General features: G+C 45.6%; 1 protein-coding gene across 1 annotated transcript; it reads right to left on the reverse strand.

Moving 5' to 3' along the window:
- Positions 1-389: 389 nt before the first annotated feature.
- LOC124673356 lies at positions 390-1738 on the reverse strand. Its single transcript, XM_047209451.1, has 5 exons — positions 1601-1738; positions 1398-1520; positions 1071-1301; positions 813-980; positions 390-653 (listed from the first exon to the last, which is right to left on the reverse strand). The coding sequence occupies exons 1-5, from the start codon at positions 1736-1738 to the stop codon at positions 390-392; spliced, it is 924 nt and encodes a 307-aa protein (XP_047065407.1).
- Positions 1739-22519: the final 20781 nt, after the last annotated feature.

Raw genomic sequence — 22519 nt, forward strand, 5'->3', positions numbered from 1 at the left:
TCAAAAAAGTAGCTTGACATAATTTTTTCGGAGAAATTCAGTTGATCACAACACTAACATGGATTACAAACTCAATAGTAACCAGCATTATGAGCTTGTAAATGTAATACTGGAACACACTATCCATATAGTTAATAAATGTAGTTACAAAACAATTTATACCCATCTGAGACGCTTAAGCAGGTAAGCCTCTAAATGATGAATAACAAAACAAATGACATGAATTATATCTTGATAACATAAGCTAGACCATGGAATCTGTGGCATCTCACAGAATCTAAAAAATCTCGGCCATATGGCCGCGTACTGAAGAGTGCTCAAACTGAAGCACGCAACCGAAACAACAGTAGAAGTCATTCCACCATTGGAACACAGCACATCACAATCATCTACGCATCAGGCGAGGCCAGCACGCTCAATTTGTTGCCTGGGGTGACCGGGACTCCGTCACCGTCGAACTCGTCTTCTTCGCCATCGAAGTCAAGGCGCATCCCCTCCATGACGTCGTCGTACGACGCGCCGAGGTCCTCCTGGGAGGTGAGCTGGTGGTACTCCACGAGCTGGATCAGGCTCTGGTTCTCCCGGGCCAGGTTGGCGTTGTCCTGCGCCAGCCGGGACTTCTCGGCGAGCAGAGCCTCGAGCTGCAGCCTCACCTGAAATTGTTGTACAACGCGAAGACATCAGAAAGAGAATGGTCTTTAACTGAACAGAGACAGTGAGAAATTCTAGAATTTCATTTCTGGAGCGCATCGTGTCAATATATAGCTGAATGTGCTTGTCAGAGATCAAGAACAGAGGCATGAGGTGATTACCAGGTCGTCTTCTTCCGGGGCGGCTCCTCCGTTTTCGTACCCGTCTCTGAGCCTCCTGTTCTCCTCCTCCAGCAGGCCGCAGCGCTCCTGCATGAAGTGCAGCTCCGACTTGATGGTCTTGAGCTCCCTCGCCAGATTGGCCGCCCTGCCCGCCATCGAAACCGCCAGCTGCGGGACACAACGTTGATGCAATCAGTAAGACCTTCCACGAAATTGGTGTGGAAATTAGAGTTTTTTTGTTTGTTTGCAGAAACCCACGCTGCGCGCTCGCTTCAGATTGGTGCTCTGCGCGACCTCGGAGGAGGCCCGGACACCCCCGCTGCTGGTCTCGTCACGCGGCTGCGCGTCGGCGGTGGAACCTTCGGCGGCGTCTTTTTGGGCGTCATTGAGGGCCGCGAGCTCCGTGGAGGCGCCGCCGCACTGCCGCTTCGCGTGGGGCTCCTCGCACTCCCTCGCCTGGGACGAGCAGGTGGCCAGAGCGCTCACTCCCTGAGACCGGAGCAGCACACACACAGTGTCAGATTCAGATGGTCATCATAATTTCTGATCGGATCGTAAGGGACAAACAAAGGAGGAATCTTGAACCTTCTGGGCGGCGGTGAGCGTGTCGGAGAGCTGCGCGAGGGAGGCGGCGACGGAGTCGAGGCCCCGGACCAGCATAAGCGAGTCCTCCCGGAGCCGCTTGGGCCGATCGGACGCCGCGCCGCACTGCATCGAGCAGAGCAGACGTCAAGATCCATCCAGACGAAACGAGAAGGTTGGGGATGGATGGGGCGAGTAGCACGTACCGTGGCGGCGGAGGAGGATACGACTAGGCGGCGGTCCTCGAGGATGGTGTCGACGCGGGTGCGGAGGCCGTCCCAGAAGCGGTCGTCGGAGGAGGGGCTGCAGAGTAGCAGGGACGCGGCCGACGACTCCATCGGCATCGGGGGAGAAGCAGAGCAACGGCTAGTTTTGTTTTGTTTTGGAAGTTGGGAGTGGATGGGCGAGCGAGCCAAGAGGGGTGCTTTAAGTCGGGAGGCGCTTCGCAACGGTCGAATTAAAGTTCGTCGGTGCGATGCTCCAACCTCCAGGTCTCGCTGCACTTTTTTTTGTGGCAGACTTTTTCATACTCTTTCATTCAAATCAAGTAAGCGGAAAAAACTTGTTTGGTACAAGTCCAACATGATACGCTCTGGTACAAAGCTCATGAATATTGATGAAAGCGCCGCCTCTTAATGAAAGAAAAAATATATATTCTGACTTTACGGGACACACATGTCACATGTGTCAAAAATCGGATTTGAGCTCTGTTAGGCTGCCGGTATAAACACCCTCCCAGCTACCCAACCACGGGTTGATTCTCCTCGGATTTAGAAATCTTTGTTCATGTAAGTTGGGAGTTGTTCTCCTTGAGTTGAAAGCTAGCATCAATTCGGTTGGACATGATAGAGTGTTGTACTTTGTTGAGGGAGAGGTCCACAGTCCATCCCTAACAGAATCAAGTTTCACATATGGCAAGTAAATTCTCCGTGATTTTCTTGAGGAGTGGAATCATGATCAACATGAGAAAAAAAGAGCCATTGCTAAATCAGCCTCACGAACTCCACGAGAAAAAAGACACCGCGGGTCTCAAAGGTCCTCGGCAAAAAGAGCTAGGATACCCGACGCGAAGAGCAACACAAGACGAGACCGCAAAACGGCAACTAATTAAATCAAAGGTCCCGGCAAACCATCGCACGTGGGAACAAAACTCAGAAGTCGTAATTGTCACAGAAGTACCTCAAATCGCTCAAGAAACCTATTCCTAGAGGAGAGAGAGAGAATGAAAAACCCTCTAGGGGCATAAATGGAACGACGTATTGGTCTCATTTGCCATTTTTTCGGGTGAAAGCCAATTAATTATTAGAGCGGTAAAAAAGGAACACTACATATGCTATGCCGATATTGCTTCCCTAGATTACCTTATTACCTCTTTACGATGTGAAGGCAACCTTTCAATTGGGTTCAATGGCCCTTCTAAATGAACACTAAATTTGTTGGATGGTAGGAGGGGTCTCGAAGGACCCCGATTGATGCATTTGTATCATTGTCGGCGGGGTATATTTTACACACATGACTCCAAAAAAAAAGGATGCAACAAAGTCATACGCGTGCAATTGCATACTAGACACTAAAAAGGGGGAAAAGCAATAGAGCCTTTGGTCCTCTCCACCAGATCCAAGACTGCACCGCTAGCCACATTGACGCCACCCGGGATGTACCACTTGTGAAGGCGAAGATCTTGGATACCAACAAGAACCGTCCACCTAGAGAGAATGCAACATTAGTCACATGTCATGGCGGTAAACAAGGCCACCGTGTAGTACTCTCCAAATTGTAAGGTGCTTGGTTCCTGATCTCTTAGTCCTGGCTGCCCGAGTAGCAAAAGATGTGTGGTCTGTCTTAGAATTTCCCGAGTCATCACTTTGAAGCTTTTCAGATAAAGTATCTTGAGTGATCGCTTTAGCACGTGACAGAAAAAGATCCTCTTTCAAGAACCAACAACCACATAAAAAGGATACAAATACCTAGATATTATAAGCAAATGGTCATCTTGCAAGACATCAACAATAGTAAAAACATAATTGGAGATATGGGTATCTTCAGTGTTTGTTTTGTCGATATTGTTGAGCACACATTGGAGGATTCATTTGTAGGCAACTCGTTTACCCTGCTTACCTTCCGAGTGGCAGAAATTTGAGCTGCTTTGGAGTACCTGGCTTGGGAAATCATAGCCATCATGCAAACATCTTTCTTTAGGTCTAGTTATGATAGCACACTTCACATTTCTGGTAACAAGGGTCGTTGCTCTTAGCCTTTCTTATACCTGCAGTGATCTCAACAACATCAAACCAGGCTATTATTAGGCCTTTGTCTTGCTTTAAGGAACAACCTGACAGACTACTATAGTAAGTCCAGTGACTACTAAATTATTTTATTTCTTTAATAATATTTTAAGTTGTCTTCTTCAAAGCCTTCTGGATGAATTGGCAAGTGCAGCTAAGGACCTGGCTTTCTTGATAAGTACCCTAGACACTGGTGCCCCCAAAGCAAAGCACTGACTCTACTCACCCATTTGTTTTCCACCTACAGAGGTGCAATGGTTGATAAAGAAAATTGGTCCTTCCTTCTTATAGCAAGAAAATCCAATCTCCCCTTTCACTCGTTATTTTATCCTTAGCTTCTGTGATCTATCTTCCTCCAATCTTCGGCCTTTGACTTTTAGCCACCCATCTGAGCTCACATGTCTTTGACTCGCCCGAACATCAGCCAAAAGCTTGTAGGATATTATGGAAAAATATCTAGGGTCACTTCCTAGCCAGTGTACCCTTTGGAAGAAAATTTTATCGTAGAGGCAAGTGGCTTATAATTTGCAAGTATTGATACTTGCAGCTTGGCTGTTGGGAGGATTTGAGCCAGCTATGGGAAAATTTCATCGATGTTGGTTAGCTTCGACCCATACTAGTTGAAAAAGGTCTGTTGCAAGATCAAATTGGGTGTAGAAGCTAGGACCAAAATTTGTATCAGTACAATGCGAGTCTTGGAGGAACAAAGCTACATAATATTGTTTCCTTCTTGGAACTTCTTGATTTCTTGACCACTTGCCATTGGAAGGTTGGCTTCTCTAGTTGTTGAGTAGGTCTAGGATCACAAGACACATCTTTAATTTATCTTTATCTTCTTGTGTATTCCCATTGAGTCTAAGATATGGGCGCCCTTGCAGCCCCTCATTTGCCACAATCCAGAGTCGGCACAAATATGGAAACCTCCCCTATTAGGAAAGATATGGATAGAGCCAAGAAGCTTAGAATCTAGCAACATCAGAACTGCATCCTGACAGGACCGTATGAAATGTGAAAGAGTTCATCGAGCATCTTGGCATCAAAGTTTGTTATTCCAGCCATAAGATTTTCAATGGTGAAGTTGTGTTTTCACACTTGAGAGTTGGACCCACAATTTGGTGAGGAACTTTGATGATTTTGGACTCACAACAACTTAAGGGACAACTACATTAATCTAATTTATTGATAGGGTGAGGTAAACCAAAACACATGCATAGTTTTAATTGTTCCCTTGCGGGGAGGACGACTAATACGTTAGTCTTGTTAAGATGGCTCACGTGCTAGTCCCAGTAACCCATCATGCTCTTAAGACCCTCTGCAAATGTCATGTGGAGAAATCTTCGATTCATCAACCATGACAAATGCAAAGTTCTTGACCCATTTCACCTTTTACTTTTGAGAATCAAAAACAATAAGAGAACCCTTCCCACTAAATTCCATAACCCATCCATTGTCGGTCTAATGGTTTTTGGTCACTAGGCACATCATAGAGGTATGTCCTTCCGTATTACAAATCATATGCCACACATGAACTTGCAAGTGGATTGATAGTGTGTCATGAGTAGGAAAGTGAAGTATCCTACCCAAGAGAATTACCAACTGAATAAATGATGAGGACACCCCTACCACACTACTACCTCCGTCATTACCAAATGAAGATGAAGCTGCTGTGAAGCTCAAGTCCAATGAAGTTTGGATTGGACCTATTACAAGGGCTCGTGCGAAGCTACTTAAACAACAGGTGAACTTGTTCCTAAACGATACTTTGATTGATGAGAACTTTATACTGCCTAAGTCCTGTTATTTATGTATCATCAGGTATGAAGAGGAGACAAGCATCGCACGAGGAGGAGAGGAGTGATGACCCACAAGTATAGGGGATCGCAATAGTCTTCGAGGGAAGTAAAACCCAATTTATTGATTCCACACAAGGGGAGCCAAAGAATATTTGTAAGCCTTAACAGCGGAGTTGTCAATTCAGCTGCACCTGGAAACAGACTTGCTCGCAAGAGTTTATCGAGTAGCAACAGTTTTATAGCGAGTAGCAGTAGTGAAATATAAGCGACGAGTGTAACAAAGACAGCAGTAGTGATTATAGTAAACGAGCGGGATTAAAATACTGTAGGCACGGGGATGGATGAACGGGCGCTGCATGGATAAGAGAACTCATGTAACAATCAAGGCGGGGCATTTGCGGATAATAATAAAACAGTATCCAAGTACTAAATAACCATAGGCATGTGTTCCGTATATAGTCGTACGTGCTCGCAATGAGAAACTTGCACAACATCTTTTGTCCTACCGGCCGGTGGCGGTCGGGCCTCTAGGGAAACTATCGTAAATTAAGGTACTCCTTTTAATAGAGTACGGAGCAAAGCATTAACACTCCGTGAACACATGTGATCCTCATATCACAGCCTTCCCCTTCGGTTGTCCCAATTTACGTCACTTTGGGGCCTCGGGTTCCGGACAGCAATATGTGTATACAACTTGCAGGTAAGATCATAAAACAATGAATATCTTCATGAATCAATAACATGTTCAGATCTGAAATCATGGCACTCGGGCCCTAGTGACAAGCTTTAAGCATAACAAGTTGCAACAATATCATAAAAGTACCAAAAACGGATACTAGGCACTATGCCCTAACAATCTTATGACTATTACATGATCAATCTCATCCAATCCCTACCATCCCCTTCAGCCTACAGCGGGGGAATTACTCACACATGGATGGGGGAAACATGGATGGTTGATGGAGAGGCATCGGTGGTGATGATGGCGATGATCTCCTCCAATTCCCCGTCCGGCGGGGTGCCGGAACGGAGTTTCTGGTCCCGAGACGGAGTTTCGCGATGGCGGCGGAGTTCTGGATGTCTTCTGGCAAATTGGTCGAACCCCCTTGCGTTTTTAGGTCGAAAGCCTTAAGTAGTCCAGAGGGGAGCGTCGGGGGGTGGCCGAGGCGACGCCACCATAGGGCGGCGCGGCCCAGGGGCCCACCGCGCCGCCTGGTGTTGTGGGCGCCTCGTGGCCCCCCTCCGTCTCGTCTTCTGGCTCTGTCAATCTTCTGTGAAAATAGGCCCATTGCAATTATTTCCGGGGATTTTCCTGAAAGTTGAGTTTCTGCACAAAAATAAGACACTAGGGCAATTCTGCTAAAAACAGTGTTAGTCCGTGTTAGTTGTATCCAAAATACAAAAATTAGAGGCAAAATAATAGCAAAAGTGTTCGGGAAAGTAGATACGTTTTGGACGTATCAACTCCCCCCAAGCTTAGCTTATTGCTTGTCCTCAAGCAATTCAGTTAACAACTGAGTGCGATAAAAGAACTTTCACGAACGCATTTGCTCATATGATGTAAATATTCTCATGATATGGACGAGTACTTAGGCAATTCATAATAAGATACATGCAAATAAAGTCATCTAATAGTTATGTCAATCATGAAAAAGATACCAACAAACTAATAATAAGCATCATGAATCATGTCTATCAACAGGATTGCAATGTTCATAAAAAGATATGATAAAGTGGTATCTCGCTTGCCCGTATTTGTACAACAAAACATAAATTCCCAGGCACCTGTGAATTTCATGGAAAGACTAGAAGTAAGGATTATCAAAGATAAAAGCATCAGAGTTATACCACAGCTAATCATATTTTGGGACAAGCATATTACACTAAGAATGACAATTATGCTCTCAAGAAGGTGCTCAAAGAAAGGATGGAGACTCAATGTAAATGTAAAAGATTGACCCTTCGCAGAGGGAAGCAGGGATTAACATGTGCTAGAGCTTTTCATTTGTAAAACAGGAGTAAAATTGTTTTGAGAGGTGTTTGTTGTTGTCAACGAATGATAGTGGGCACTCTAACACCTCGTCAACCAGACTTCAAGAGCGGATCCGATGAAGGACATTATCTCTACCAGCAAGGTAAATCATCCCTCTTCTCTTTTGTTTGCACATGTATTTTAGTTTCATTATGGATGACACTCCCCCCAACCTTTGCTTACACAAGCCATGGCTAACCGAACCCTCGGGTGCCTTCCAACATTCACATACCATGGAGGAGTGTCTATTGCAAAATTAAGTTGCTTACTGATGAATCAGGGCAAAACATGTGAAGAGAATTATTAATGAAAGTTAATTAATTGGGGCTGGGCACCCCGTTGCCGGCTCTTTTTGCAAAATTATTGGATAAGCGGATGTGCCACTAGTCCATCGATGGAAGTCTGTCAGGAGTAAATGACAAGGTTGAAAGATAAAACACCACATACTTCCTCATGAGCTATAAAACATTGACACAAATTGAGAAGTACTTTGAAGGTTTAAAGGTAGCACATGAGAATTTACTTGGAATGGTTTGAAATGCCATGCATAGGTATTTATGGTGGACACTTTGGAATAACTTGGTTTTCAGGGGTTTGGAAGCACGAGCAGCATTCCCGCTCAGTACAAGTGAAGGCTAGCAATAGGCTGGGAAGCGACAATCAAGAGAGCAATAACTGTCATAATCATGCTTGCGACAAAATAAAATTAACAGAGGCATAAAAGTGATACAAGAACTCTGAAGCAAAGTAAATCACCAAGGCTTAATTGACTTTTGTTTCAGTCATATGCATGCGTGAGCATGTGCCAAGTCGATTCAAATGAATTATTCAGAGGAGGATACCACAATGTCATACCTATCTATGAATAAAACAATGCAAGCAAATATTTATGACATGCTACTCATATTAATAAATTGGAGCTAAACATGAGAGATCATGAACTACTAGACTTCATTAAATGACATATACCTCACATGAACCAACTAAGCATGCCCACATGGATGAGTATATGTACAAAAATGAAAACAAATAGAGTCCATACCAGCCTCTCACCACAGTCGAGTTGTCGTAGATCGTCATTATTGCCTTTCACTTGTGTGGCTTGAATAATATGGAATGAAAACCAAGCTCCAACCACCGGAGACCGCTGTACTCCATAGTGAACTTTACAAAATCAAAGAAGAACAACAAATATTTTTGGTGTTTTCGAATTGGAAACAAGAACAAAAGGAAACATGCAAACAAAGCAAAATCTTTTTGGATTTTCTCATAGCAAACCAACGATAGCAAATAAAGTAAAATAAGAACAAGAAACCAAAATAAACAAATGGTGAAGAGAAACAACATAAATATTTTTGGTCTTTTTGTGTTTTAGGAAAGAAACAAAGCAAAAACAAGAGAATGAAAACTAAAAGAGTCACATAAACACAAAGTAGCAGAAATCCGTCAAATTTGACAACAGTACAGTAATCATTGTTTACGAAAATCTTCCGCTGTTCAACTCGAAAAGTGCTCAACTAATGAAAGTTAGATAATAACCTGGGGAACATGCAAAAAATTGGCTTCTCAAAATAACGTTGTGGCTATTTTTAGGAATTCTTTTAGTATCAGTCCAGAATCTGTTTTTAGACAGCACTTCCCCAAATATCATCTTCCTCATATTAGAGGCAACCATAAGAAGCGAAACAAGTATGTACAAATATCCGGCAATTGTAATATGCAATGAATGAGTGATGCCGGCATACCTGACAAGGTATTAACTTGTCAATGCCTACGAGTTGTAGACTAGGGTTTCGTTGGATGTAGAGGGCAAGTAGATCTCGAAGGTTTCAGCCGAAAAGTACTCGACGATGTAAAAACTAAGGTTTGTGAGACAATGATTCGATCCTTTCTTTGTCCCTCGACTCCCCCTTATATAGGAGGCGGAGCCGAGGGATTCGTGATACACAAGTTTACAGAGTCCGGGAGGGTTTCTAACTCGTCCCGCAAGATTACAAATAATGCTTCCTATTACAACTCTAGCTTTCCTTAATAGTATCTTGGGCTTCCGAATCTTCTTATCCTTTGGGCCGTGGGCCTTCCGTAAACCCCGGGTACCTTCTTCGGCAGGCCCATTGGGGATGCCTATGTCAGTAGCCCCCGAGATTTTGCTTGAATCGCAGAGTCAGGGAAAATCTCCAACTTTATATTTGTTCAATAGCTCTAAACTTTATCATATATCTTTGAATATGAAATTATATATTGCACATGGATAATGGTAGTTGGGGCTAGTTCATCTGACGGATCAGGTACTAGTTAACTGCTCTAGTGGCAATCCGCAAAAACCTACTTCAAGATCACGTCCCTGGACATGATCCCGGGATACTGGTGTAAACTTCGACGAGTGCCGCTTAAGGTCTTACCATTCCGTCGAGTCCCAGTCATATTTTATCAGGTACCTAACGCGTCCGTTAGGATTTTTCTTCGTATTTGTTGATACGGAAAAAAGTAGCAAACCGACGTCAGAGACGGCACCACGCCGCTCAGAACGGATCTGGGGTCTTACCTTCGCAAAGTTTTGCGGCATTCAGAGATTATTCGCTAATTTGGCGCTCTGAGAATATATTGTCGAGTGCTTTTTCGGCTGCTGGAATAACACATTTTATTGAGTCAACAGATGACTTATTTTGCCTTCCCGATGGGAGTATATGTAGAGTTACTTGTATAACTCAAAATATACTCACTTCTTCTTTCTTTCTCCTCTCTCTTTTCTTCTCTCTCTTTTTTATAATTTCATCGGGCACGCGAACATCGTTCCCGATGGGAGTAGCCCCCGAGGCTACAGCCAAGGACTAGTGCTTGGTTGTAGGCTCAACACTCTAATACCTCATGTCGCTATATTGTCATTCTTTCTCGAACTTTTATATCTATCGGGTGCGCGAACAGCGCTCCCGATGGGAGTAGCCCCCGAGGCTATGGACAAATGCTTGCATTTGGTCATAGGCTCTCGCCTTTTCTATTTTGCCATACTCGAATTTTTCTTTTTTCCAAAGTAGCCCCCGAGTGTTTGGGTAAAAACTTGTATTTGATCAAAGGCTCTCGAAATAATCAACAATCTTCTGCTGTCGCCATTCTTACGAACCTTCGTAGCCGAGATTTTCTCTTTCCAAGGTGACATCATTGCTGACGATAACCACGATCACTTTATCGAGAAAACGCGAGAACTTCTCTCCCTCTGACTCGTGGGCCCAAATTTTTACCAGGTTGACACGTCGTGCAAGTGGGGGACACACGTCCTCCACTTTTCCTTGCGCACGCACTGTAGCGCCCGTTCGTTCCCTTCTCAGTGAATTTGCGATTTTACCCCTTGTCCACGTGTCACCATCTATCCCACATTTTCTCCATCCAACGGCGCATCGATTCACCGCACCTCTACTTAAGGTCATCGTCTTCCTCCTTAGATACTTTCGCTCGCGCCGCTCCTCTGCTCTCATCTGCCAAAATCCTCCCTTGCGCCCCATAGTTCTTTGAGCTCCACCACGCTCGCGTTTTGCTCCAGCGCCATTGTTGATGCCTCCGCGCAGACTCACCAGGCACAACACGCCCGAGTCTAAGATGGCGACCGAAGATCTGGGGAATATGGAGTGGGAGAGATCCAAAATCTCCCCTCAAGACATCAACCTACTGAAGAAACTGGGGATCAGCAAGAAGTAAGGCGCGCTTCGCTTCCCCAGCGAAGAAAGCTACCCAATCCCTCCAATGGAGTATCGGGTCAGTTTCGTCGACCACCTCATCCGTGGTCTTTCCGCCCCCATTCACAATTTCTTACGGGGGTTGCTTTTTATGTATGGACTGCAACTGCACCATCTTACTCCCAACTCCATCCTCCATATCTCAATCTTCATCACGCTTTGCGAAGCTTTCCTTGGAGTCCAGCCTAACTGGGCTTTATGGAAACGCATTTTCCTCTGTCGCCGTAATGGCTCTCCCAATGTTTCCTACAACATTGGCGGCATTGTCATCTGCGTCCGCCCTGACGTCGAGTACTTTGACGTCAAATTCCCTGACTCAGTACAAGGGTGGCGCAAAAAGTGGTTGTACATTCATGAGGAAAATCATGGCTCTGTTGAAGACAACATCCCTCCTTTTGATGGTACCGAGAAAATCTATCGCCGTCGTTCCTGGGATGCAGAGGCTACCGACGAAGAAAAAGCGGCGACAGAAGCCTTGATGACACGCATCCACCAACTCCAAAATACCCGAGGACAAGAACTGTCGGGTGTCCAAATCACGGCGTATTTCCTTAGGATTAGAGTGCAGCCTCTGCAAGCTCGCAAAAATCCCCTCTGGAAGTATGCTGGCGACAAAGATGTTGATCGCTTGTCGGTGGATTTGTCGGTCAAGGATTTAGAAAAACTTGTCCGAAAGATCTCCTCCCTCAACAAGAAAGATCCTGTCCCCTCGTCTTGTCGCGTAAAGCCGTATAGCGCCACCAACGCGCTTCCTGAGGTAAATTTTTGTATGGACTATTTTTCTCGAGTACGTACTTTTGTTGACACCCTTTACATAACTTTTTTGTCGACATTCTTCTTTTTGCAGAACCATCCAGATCTTGTTTCTCTTCCTCCCCTTCCTGAAGGTGGAGAGGTCGAAGAACGGGCCGTTGTCACCGATGACAACCAGGGTACTTCTCGCCCTGAGAGTGAAGCCGCAGGTTCTCGAAAATCTACGGTATCCTCTGAAAAGGAAGTTGAATCCGAGGCTACCGGATCGGCACGATCTCCTCCCCCAGTTTGTTTCTCCCAAGAACAAGAGAAAAAGGGAGGAAATTTTCGACTCCGGCCCTTCCAAGACCGGCACACCTCCTGCCGAAGAAGTTGCTCCTACTGAAAAAAGGACAACTTTCGACCCTTACACCGATGCTCTTATCAGCTCGTAAGTTCCTGTCGTTGTTTGTTGTTTTCCATTGATTGTTTTGACTATATTTTCTTACTGTCGTGTCGCCTTTTTGTAGTGATGATGAGGATGAAATTCAACCTATTGACGCGACTGCTCGAACGAGTACGTCTCGTACTTTAGTTGTTTCTGAAGCTCATGGGGATGAAACTTCGCCTCCTCAACGAGATGAAGATCATCCCACTCCAATTGCCAGCCCCCGAGCCTCTTCACCAAAGAGAGCTAGGGTAGAACCAGCCAAGGAACCTCTCCTGCTGGCTAGTAGTTCCACGACTCCTTCATTGGATGATGTAAGTTTTTCTCTGTTCTTTTTCCGAACATTTCAACATTTGTCGACTCCCCTTTGTTTCTTGCATAAGTTCTGTCGAACTTTTCCTTCCTATATTGACTTTTCTTTTTTTCTTTTGTTTTCTCATCAGCCTGTGATGAAGGAGTTTATTCGCCTCGGTACCCAATTCGTCGGGTACCGTGATCATGCGAATAAACTTGAAGGTACTATTTTTCCTTGCCCTCTTTGCTGTACTTACTCCTTTATTATTTTGTCGTGACGTTTACCGTTGTTTATTTTTTCCAGAAACTCTTGCCGAAGCCAACAAACGCGCTGACGCTCTTGCTGCTAAGTTAGAGCAAAGCGAAGCAGCTCGCAAGAAAGCTGAAGCTGATGCCGCCGCCGTCGAGGACCTTCGAAAAAGGCTTCATGAGGCGGAAACCTCTTTAAGTGAGCATATAACCGAACAATCTGCTCGCGAAGAGGCAATTATCAAGCGCTTGGAATCGCAGAGCCGTCGCTTTGTCAGTAAGTGCCCAAACTATTTTGATTTCCTTGACTTGACTTGCTTTTCTTTTCTTGCTTATTGATCAATAAAATTTTGCCTTAGTAGGAAAAACGTGTCAAGAATATGAACTTGAAGATCCTGACAATGATCCCCTTCTTGACGCGCTTTCTCTCCTTGAGATTCATGGAGACGAAGCACGCGAAGGCCTTGCTGGAAGGCTGGGCGGGGCTGTCGCAGCTGTACCCTTACTTCTTCCCGAAGAAAGAGGAACCCGCGCCTTTTCTTGCTCTCGCCAAGTGCTTCAATATTCCCGAAAATCTTGGGCTCAAACTTCGCCAAGAAGGTTTGAAGGTTGGCGTTGAAGGCACTATTGCCACAGTTGCCGACAGACCAACAAAATATCGGCTTGGACTAGGGTTGGCGACACGCGGGAGATGGAGACCAAGAAGTGGCGATCGCGATCAAGGCTGCGAAGCCGAACTCGAAGAAGGTCCTCGCCTATCTTGGGTGCAAGCCAACTCCAGCTCCAAGTTCATCAAAGCCGGAGGTCAAGTAGACCACCTTTGTCTTCTCTGTTGTTCTTCTTTTGGTGCTGTCGCCTTTTGTAGATTTGGCGACAATCGTCCCCTTGGTTCATTAGGAACCATCCTTTTGTAATAGCTATGTAAATACGTCAAATATCAATGGAAATCTATTTTGCTTGAAGATTAATGTCGAATTTTTTTATTTCCAGTTGATATTTGACAACTATACTTCGACTCGTCGTGGCAATGTTGTTCCCTCCTCATCCTAATTGAAGAAAGCGCCTGTCGACAATGAATTTGTCGAAAATTCCTTGAGTGGGGATTCAACACAAGAAGTAGCAGAACTTCGTCAACAACTCCAGTCTATCAAAAAACAGTCACTTATGGTAATGGAGCAGTCTCGAAAATCTTCCGAGAGGGAAAAAATTGCGCTTCAGCAAGCCCAGGATGCTATAGCTGTAAAAGAAGACGCGATTGCTGCAGTTGCCGAGGCTTCTCGATGAGAGAATTTCATGCTTGAGCTAATGCTTGATTCCAGCTTGGATATGGCGCGTACGCTTCGTTCGCTTGACCATGATTATCTGTATTCTCCATGTTTTTCCTTCCTTTCTAACTCTTCTGCTGAAAACAGGTTCTTTTCGGGATACCGTTGCCGAGGATCAACGTGTTGAAGCTCGATCCAATGTGCTTCTCAGGCTTGCCGAAGAACATGGTTCCAACTTTTGGGTGACACCTGAACGTACTCGCCAAATCATCAGATTTCAAGATCGTGTGACTCAGGTCCGTGAGTTTCTCGACTTCTGTACAAGGACATTGTCCTTAGTTTACGGTACCATGTTTCCACGCAATAAGATGCCAGAGACCCTTCCTGCTTTGATGGAGAAATTTCGGGATGCTCCTCGAATCCATGGATTTGTTCGGGCCCAACTATCTGCCGGCGCCAGGTTTGCTATGATGATGATCAAAATCTGCTATCCCAAGTTTGACATGAGTCAAATTGTTACCAAGTGCTTGGCCAAGATGGCGAAAAGGAAAAGGGATGTTGGCAAAATTGATGATCATGTGACCCACAGTAGCACAAGATATGATGGATGAACTTCTTCGGATGGACGCTGAGTTCTTCGTGAAGGGCAGCTATGCTGAACACAGTACTCGTACTGTAAATACTGAACGGATGACCATAGATAATATACTAGGCAGCCATTGACGTTTGTCCTTTTAGCTTGTCGAGTTTTCTCAAGAATTGCATCTTGTATGTTGTGAACATATTCTATATTGTGAAGCCAGTAAATGTATTTATTTTTCTTCATCAAGCCCCCGAGTGTTTCGGTGGTGAATTTCTTTATTGTATATGCTAGGTTTTAAACCAAAGCAACTAGATTATTATTGAATATACTATATTTGCGGGTACGAGCCCCCGGGCCTTGTTGCTGATCGCTATTTTGTATCTTCGTTTATTTTGCAAGGTGTTTTGCGCCAAGGCGAAATACTTGCGGGAATATATATTGTAAATCTTGGGCACAAGCCCCCGAGCCTGTCGAAGAAAAAGATATATCTCTCTATTATCTTTATTATATTGCAGCACCGCGAGCCCGCCTCATTAAAAACCTTTTCCGGCCCCACTCGGTGCCCCGAGAAAGGAAAAGAGTGCGTCTGAAAACTCGCGGGCGTTTCAGTACATTGTATTTTTACAAGGAGGACTATATTTCTACACTAAGCGTAAAAACGCTGTAGCTGTGCCACGTTCCAGGGGTTTTTCTCAGGAACTCCCGTCTTCTTATCCTTGATCCTGTATGCTCCTCCTTCGATGACTTCCGTGACGATGTAAGGGCCAAGCCATGGTGACTCGAGTTTTTCAGTACTCTGTTGATTGAGTCGTAGAACTAGATATCCCACCCGAAAGGACCTTGGTCGCAAGCGTCGACTATGATAGTTTTTCAAGTCTTGCTGATACTTGGTGACCCGTGATAGTACTTCATCTCTGGCCTCATCCAATGCATCGACATCGTCTTCCAATGCCTTTCTAGAAGCTTCTTCATCATACTCCGTAACTCTTGGGGAATCATGCTCTATCTCTATTGGCAATACGCCTCGGCTCCATGGACCGGAAAAATGGAGTTTCCTGTGTCGCCGTATTTGGTGTTGTTCGAATACTGCACAACACACTTGGCAGCTCCTCTGGCCAGGTGTGTCGAGCTTTTTCCAATGGCCCTAACAAGCGCTTCTTGATACCGTTGCAGATGATGCCATTGGCTTTCTCGACTTGACCGTTGGTTTGCGGATGCGCAACTGACGCGAAGTGCAATTTGATGCCTACCTCTGCACAGTATGCCTTGAATTCCTTGGATGTAAAGTTACTGCCGTTGTCCGTGACAATGCTGTGAGGTACTCCAAATCGAAAGACAATGCTTTTTACGAACTTTATTGCAGATGCTTGCGTACTGGTGAATTTATCGGCTTGGCTTCTATCCACTTGGTAAATTTATCGACGGCGACGAGCATATACTCGTATCCTCCTGGCGAGGCTTTATGTAACTTCCCCACCATATCGAGGCCCCATTGAGCAAAGGGCCGGGACAATGGTATTGGCATCGGCTCTGCTGCCGGAGAATGAGGTTTCGCGGCAAATCTCGGCACGCGTCACAAGTTCGTACTATCTCCTTTGCATCCTCGATTGATGTCAACCGGTAAAATCCAGCTCGAAAAACCTTGGCGGCAATAGCTCGGCTTGCTCGCGTGATGACCACATATTCCCTCGTGTACATCCTTCAAGATTATCCTTCCTTCTTCGGGTGTGACGCACCGCTGTAACACACCCGAAATACTGCGTTTGTACAGCTCCCCTTTGACCACTGTAAAGGCTTTGGACCGTCTAATAACTCGCCTTGCTTCAACTGGATCGTCGGGTATTGTTTTCCTTAGGATGTATGATATGTACGCTTGCATCCATGGTATTTGCACCATCAATACTAGATCCTGTTCCTCTTCTTCTTCCGGTGTTTCTTTTGCAGCCCCCGAGGATTTCTCTTCCTTCTCCTTCTTATTTGATTTCTTCGGCTTTGTTGATCTCTCTGTTATTTCCTCCCAGAACACACCTGGTGGAATTGCGAGGCACTGCGACCCGATATTTGCAAGAACATCGGTTTCATCGTTGCTCAGTCTGCTAATATGATTTACCTCGCATCCATCAAATAATTTCTCGAGCTCGTTGTACACTTCTTTGTATGCCACCATGCTATCATTGACTGCATCACATTGATTCATGACTTGCTGGGCCACCAATTGTGAGTAGCCAAAGATTTTTAGTCGAGTTGCACCACAAGCTTTCGCCATCTTCATCCCGTGTATAAGAGCTTCGTATTCTGCCTCATTGTTAGACGCGTTTGGGAACGTCATCCGTAAGACATACTTTAATTTGTCGCCTTCAGGTGATATGAGTATTGATGGCGTGTAACTCACACGTTCGTTGGGAACCCCAAGAGGAAGGTATGATGCGCACAGCAGCAAGTTTTCCCTCAGAAAGAAACCAAGGTTTATCGAACCAGGAGGAACCAAGAAGCACGTTGAAGGTTGATGGCGGCGGGATGTAGTGCGGCGCAACACCGGGGATTCCGGCGCCAACGTGGAACCTGCACAACACAACCAAAGTACTTTGCCCCAACGAAACAGTGAGGTTGTCAATCTCATCGGCTTGCTTGTAACAAAGGATTAACCGTATTGTGTGGAAGATGATTGTTTGCGAGAGAAAACGATAAAACAAGTATTGCAGCAGATTTGTATTTCAGGTATAAAAGAATGGACCGGGGTCCACAGTTCACTAGAGGTGTCTCTCCCATAAGATAAAAGCATGTTGGGTGAACAAATTACGGTCGGGCAATTGACAAATAGAGAGAGCATAACAATGCACATACATGTCATGATAAGTATAGTGAGATTTAATTGGGCATTACGACAAAGTACATAGACCGCCATCCAACTGCATCTATGCCTAAAAAGTCCACCTTCAGGTTATCATCCGAACCCCTTCCAGTATTAAGTTGCAAAGCAACAGACAATTGCATTAAGTATGGTGCGCAATATAATCAACAACTACATCCTTAGACATAGCGCCAATGTTTTATCCCTAGTGGCAACAGCACAACACAACCATAGAACTTTCTGTCACTGTCCCAGGTGTCAATGCAGGCATGAACCCACTATCGAGCATAAATACTCCCTCTTGGAGTTAAGAGCAAAAACTTGGCCAGAGCCTCTACTAATAACGGAGAGCATGCAAGATCATAAACAACACATATGTAATAACTTGATAATTAACATAACATGGTATTCTCTATCCATCGGATCCCGACAAACACAACATAGAGTATTACGGATAGATGATCTTGATCATGTTAGGCAGCTCACAAGATCCAACAATGAAGCACAATGAGGAGAAGACAACCATCTAGCTATCGCTATGGACCCATAGTCTAGGGGGTGAACTACTCACTCATCACTCCGGAGAGCGACCATGGCGGTGTAGAGTCCTCCGGGAGATGAATCCCCTCTCCGGCAGGGTGCCGGAGGAGATCTCAGAATCCCCGAGATGGGATTGGCGGCGGCGGCGTCTCTAGAAGGTTTTCCGTATCGTGGTTTTTCGCATCAGGGGTTTCGCGACGGAGGCTTTAAGTAAGCGGAAGGGCAGAGTCGGAGGGCTGACGAGGGGCCCACACCATAGGGCGGCGCGGGCCCCCTCGGCGCGCGGCCCTATGGTGGCGGCGCCTCGTCGCCCCACTTCGTATCCCTTTCGGTCTTCCGGAAGGTTCGTGGCAAAATAGGACCACTGGGTCTTGATTTCGTCCAATTCCGAGAATATTTCGTTACTAGGATTTACGAAACCAAAAACAGCTAGAAAACGAGCAAGCGGCACTTCGGCATCTTGTTAATAGGTTAGTTCCAGAAAATGCACGAATATGACATAAAGTGTGCATAAAACATGTAGGTATCATCAATAATATGGCATGGAACATAAGAAATTATCGATACGTCGGAGACGTATCAAGTATCACGCCTGCTCCAGCTCCCTCTAACCTCTTGGACCCGTCAAAGTTCATAGTCCAGGTTCTCGATAGATCCGGGGGTCCTGTATTTTGCAGCTCCATCCACTCTGCGATGAAATCTGGCAGAATTTGCGACTTTATTGCTTTTCTTTTTTCATACGTGATGTCCCGAGGAGAAAGTTCTATTCCCCAAAGGGAGACACGACCTGTAGCTTCTGGATTATATAGTATATTGGATAAAGGCGCCTCGTTGACCAATATTATCGGATGCGCCGAGAAATAGTGCCGCAGTTTTCTTGCGGTTGTAAACACTCCATATGCTAGTTTCTGGTATTGCGGGTACCGCTGTTTTGAAGGCGATAAAACTTCGCTAATGAAATATACCGGTCTCTGCACTCCATGAAGTTTTCCTTCTTCTTCTCTTTCGACAACGAGTGCCGTGCTGACCACTTGGGGTGTAGCCGCAATATATAACAGGAGGGGTTCCTTCTCTTTAGGCGCCACCAAGATTGGTGGTGTCGAGATTGTGCGTTTAAGATCCTTGAAGGCTCTATCTGCCTCTTCATTCCACTGGAACTTCTCTTCTTGTTTGATTAAGGCGTAAAACGGTAACGCCTTTTCTCCCAACCTGGCGACGAATGCTGCTAAAGCTGCGACTCGCCCGGTTAGCTGCTGTATTTCTTTCAACTTCGTTGGCTTCCTCATCGTTACGATAGCTTGGATTTTTTCGGGATTTGCTTCAATCCCTCTTGCTGAAACTAAGAACCCGAGAAGTTCTCCTGCAGGGACGCCGAAAGAACACTTCGTCGGGTTCAGCTTGAGACAAAATTTGTCGAGATTGTGGAAAGTTTCCTTCAAGTCCTCGATTAGCGTGTCCCCCTTTTTTGATGTTATGACGACGTCGTCGATGTACACTTGTACGTTTTTCCCGATCTGTGTTGCTAAGCACTTCTGCATCATCCGCTGATATGTTGCTCCCGCGTTTTTCAAACCAAAGGGCATTGTTCTATAACAAAACACGCCGTAAGGTGTAATGAACGCAGTTTTGACCTCGTCCTCTTCTTTCAATCTGATCTGGTTGTAACCAGAGTATGCATCCAGGAAGGAAAGACGTTCACATCCTACCGTGGAGTCGATAATTTGATCGATCCTTGGGAGGGGAAAGTGATCCTTTGGACAGTGTTCGTTGAGACACGTAAAGTCGACACACATGCGAAGGACTTTAGTGTTTTTCTCCGGGACCAGCACTGGGTTTGCTACCCATGTGGCCTCTGTATGCAGCTCCTTAATGAAACCAGCTTCTCCGAGTCGATCAATTTCGACGGCATAGCTTTGCGGTTTGGCTCGAAAACGCCTCAGAGGTTGCTTGATTGGTCTCGCGATTGGATCCAAGTTTAGGTGGTGCTCGACAAGTTCCCTGGGTACTCCTGGCATGTCAGCTGGACACCATGCGAAGATTTTCCAGTGCTCACGGAGGAACTCGACGAGCGCGCTTTCCTATGCAAGGTCCATGTCTGTCGCAATGGACGTTGTTTTCTTCGGATCTGTTGAGTGAATCTGTACTTCCTTGGAATCTTTCGTCGTGTTGAAGGTTGGTTCCCTGAGAGGCCTTCCTACATCTGGTAACACATCATAGTCAGTTGTGAGGCTTGACACCATATACTCTGCTTGCATCCCGAAAGTTTCTGATAGTCGATGAAAATCCTTGTCGCATTTATCGGCTAACGCGAAACTGCCTTTGACTGTGATTGGTCCCTTAGGTCCAGGTAACCTCCAAAGCAGATACGTGTAATGTGGTACCGCCATAAACCTGGCATATGCTGGTCGTCCCAATAAAGCGTGATATTGTGACGGGAAATCCACAACTTCGAATTCCAACCTTTCTATCCTGTAGTTTTCTCGGGTCCCAAACTGAACGTCGAGATTGATCCTCCCCAATGGGTAACTTGGCTTCTCTGGTGTGATGCCATGAAAACGTGTGTCGGTTGGTTTCAAATTTGCTAGGGAGATGTTCATCTTCCTTAGCGTATCTGCGTACATAAGGTTTAAACTGCTGCCGAGATCTATAAACACTCGAGATACGTCGAATCCTGCAATTACTGCTGGTAAGATAAGTGCTGATTGCCCTGGTCGAGGAACTTGCTGCGGGTGATCCGCTATTGTGAAGCCAATGTCTTGCCCTGACCAATTTAGGTACTCAACCATTGGTGGAGGCATCTTCTCTGCCATGAACACTTGCCGCGAGATTACCTTCTGAGCCCTATTAGATGGCCTAGCTTTCTGAATCATCGAGACCGCGCCATTGGAGTTAGGATCAACATATAGAGGTGGGTGTGGTGCTGCCGCTATTCTGAGCTGATGTCGATTTTCGTCCGTGATCGCGGGAGGAGGTGGCAAGTGGATCTCACTCCTGGGCCCCTGGGGGTTTCTATTTGCTGCTTGAGCATTGGCTATCCCTGCAACCCGCAACATTGCTTGAAAATTGCGGCAGTCTTTCTGCAGATGTCCTGACTGCCTTTTCCCATTGTTATCGAGATAAAAATGCATCTGGCATGGCCCGTTCATCATATCTTCTGGAGTTACAAAAGGTCTTTGAAACCTTGACCCGCTATTTTGCCTGTTATTCCGAGAGTCATCGCTATTGTCGCCTTCTTTGTGCATTATTCCTTTGATAATCATCTCTATTGTTTCCTCCATTGTTTCCCCGAAACCCAGCCGATATTTGGCCAGGGGCATCGTAACTCGAAAATTGTCGAGGAAATCATCGTCTATTTTGAAAATTTCGACTGCGGTCCTCCTCTGGTGACCTGTGTCGTTTATTATGCACAGCATCTTCGCCATCTGTCCATCTGTTTGCTATCTCCATTAATGTTGATATTGTCCTTGGGTTGGTTCTTCCCAAGTCCTCCACAAAATCTCCTCGTCGAACTCCTGCTACAAACGCATCTATCGCTCTCTCGTCAGATATATTTTCTGCCGAGTTTTTGATGATGTTCCACCTTTGAATGTACTTCCTCATTGATTCATCATGCTTTTGTCGACATTATCTCAACTCCTCTAGTGTCGCAGGCTTTTTGCAGGTTGATCGGAAGTTCTTGACAAACACGTCCTCAAAACTGTCCCAGCTGTCGATGGAGCCTGGGGGAAGCTTCTTTATCCACGATCTTGTGGCTCCGCTCAGGTGTATTTGAATGCTTTGCATGGCTGTTTCTCTGGTTCCACCTATCAATTTTACCGTCTCGAGGTAGTCGACTAGCCAATCCTCGGGATCTTGCAGGCCATCAAATTTCTTGAAACTATCGGGTAGCTTGAATCCTGATGGGACTCGAGTTTTTCGGACCCGTCGCGTAAAACACGGGAGTCCACACATATCTTCTTCAGCAAGTTTTGGTGAATGCCGATGTTCTCTTCTGCCTTGTCGCGCTCTATCTACCCTGGCCTGAGTCGCCGTATCTCTGACTCCACTTGCTATTGGTGGATCTTGCACTGCTGCAGTAGGTCTCGGGCTATTTTGTCTTGCAGTTCCTTCGAGAGGTGTGGCTGCGAACGCTGCTCCCATGGCTCCACATCCTGCCATGGCCATGTTGTACAACGCTTCTCTTGGATCCCCAGGAGGTGGCCTGGACGCCAGGATGAAAGCTTGTGTTGCCATGTATCCTGCTTCCGGTGTCTTTGGAATGATATTCCCCCTCGTGTCGATTGACATAAAAGACATATCGAGGTTTTGGATTAAAGTCTCTC

Source organism: Lolium rigidum, chromosome 7 (genome assembly GCF_022539505.1).
Source record: "Lolium rigidum isolate FL_2022 chromosome 7, APGP_CSIRO_Lrig_0.1, whole genome shotgun sequence".
NCBI lineage: Eukaryota > Viridiplantae > Streptophyta > Magnoliopsida > Poales > Poaceae > Lolium > Lolium rigidum.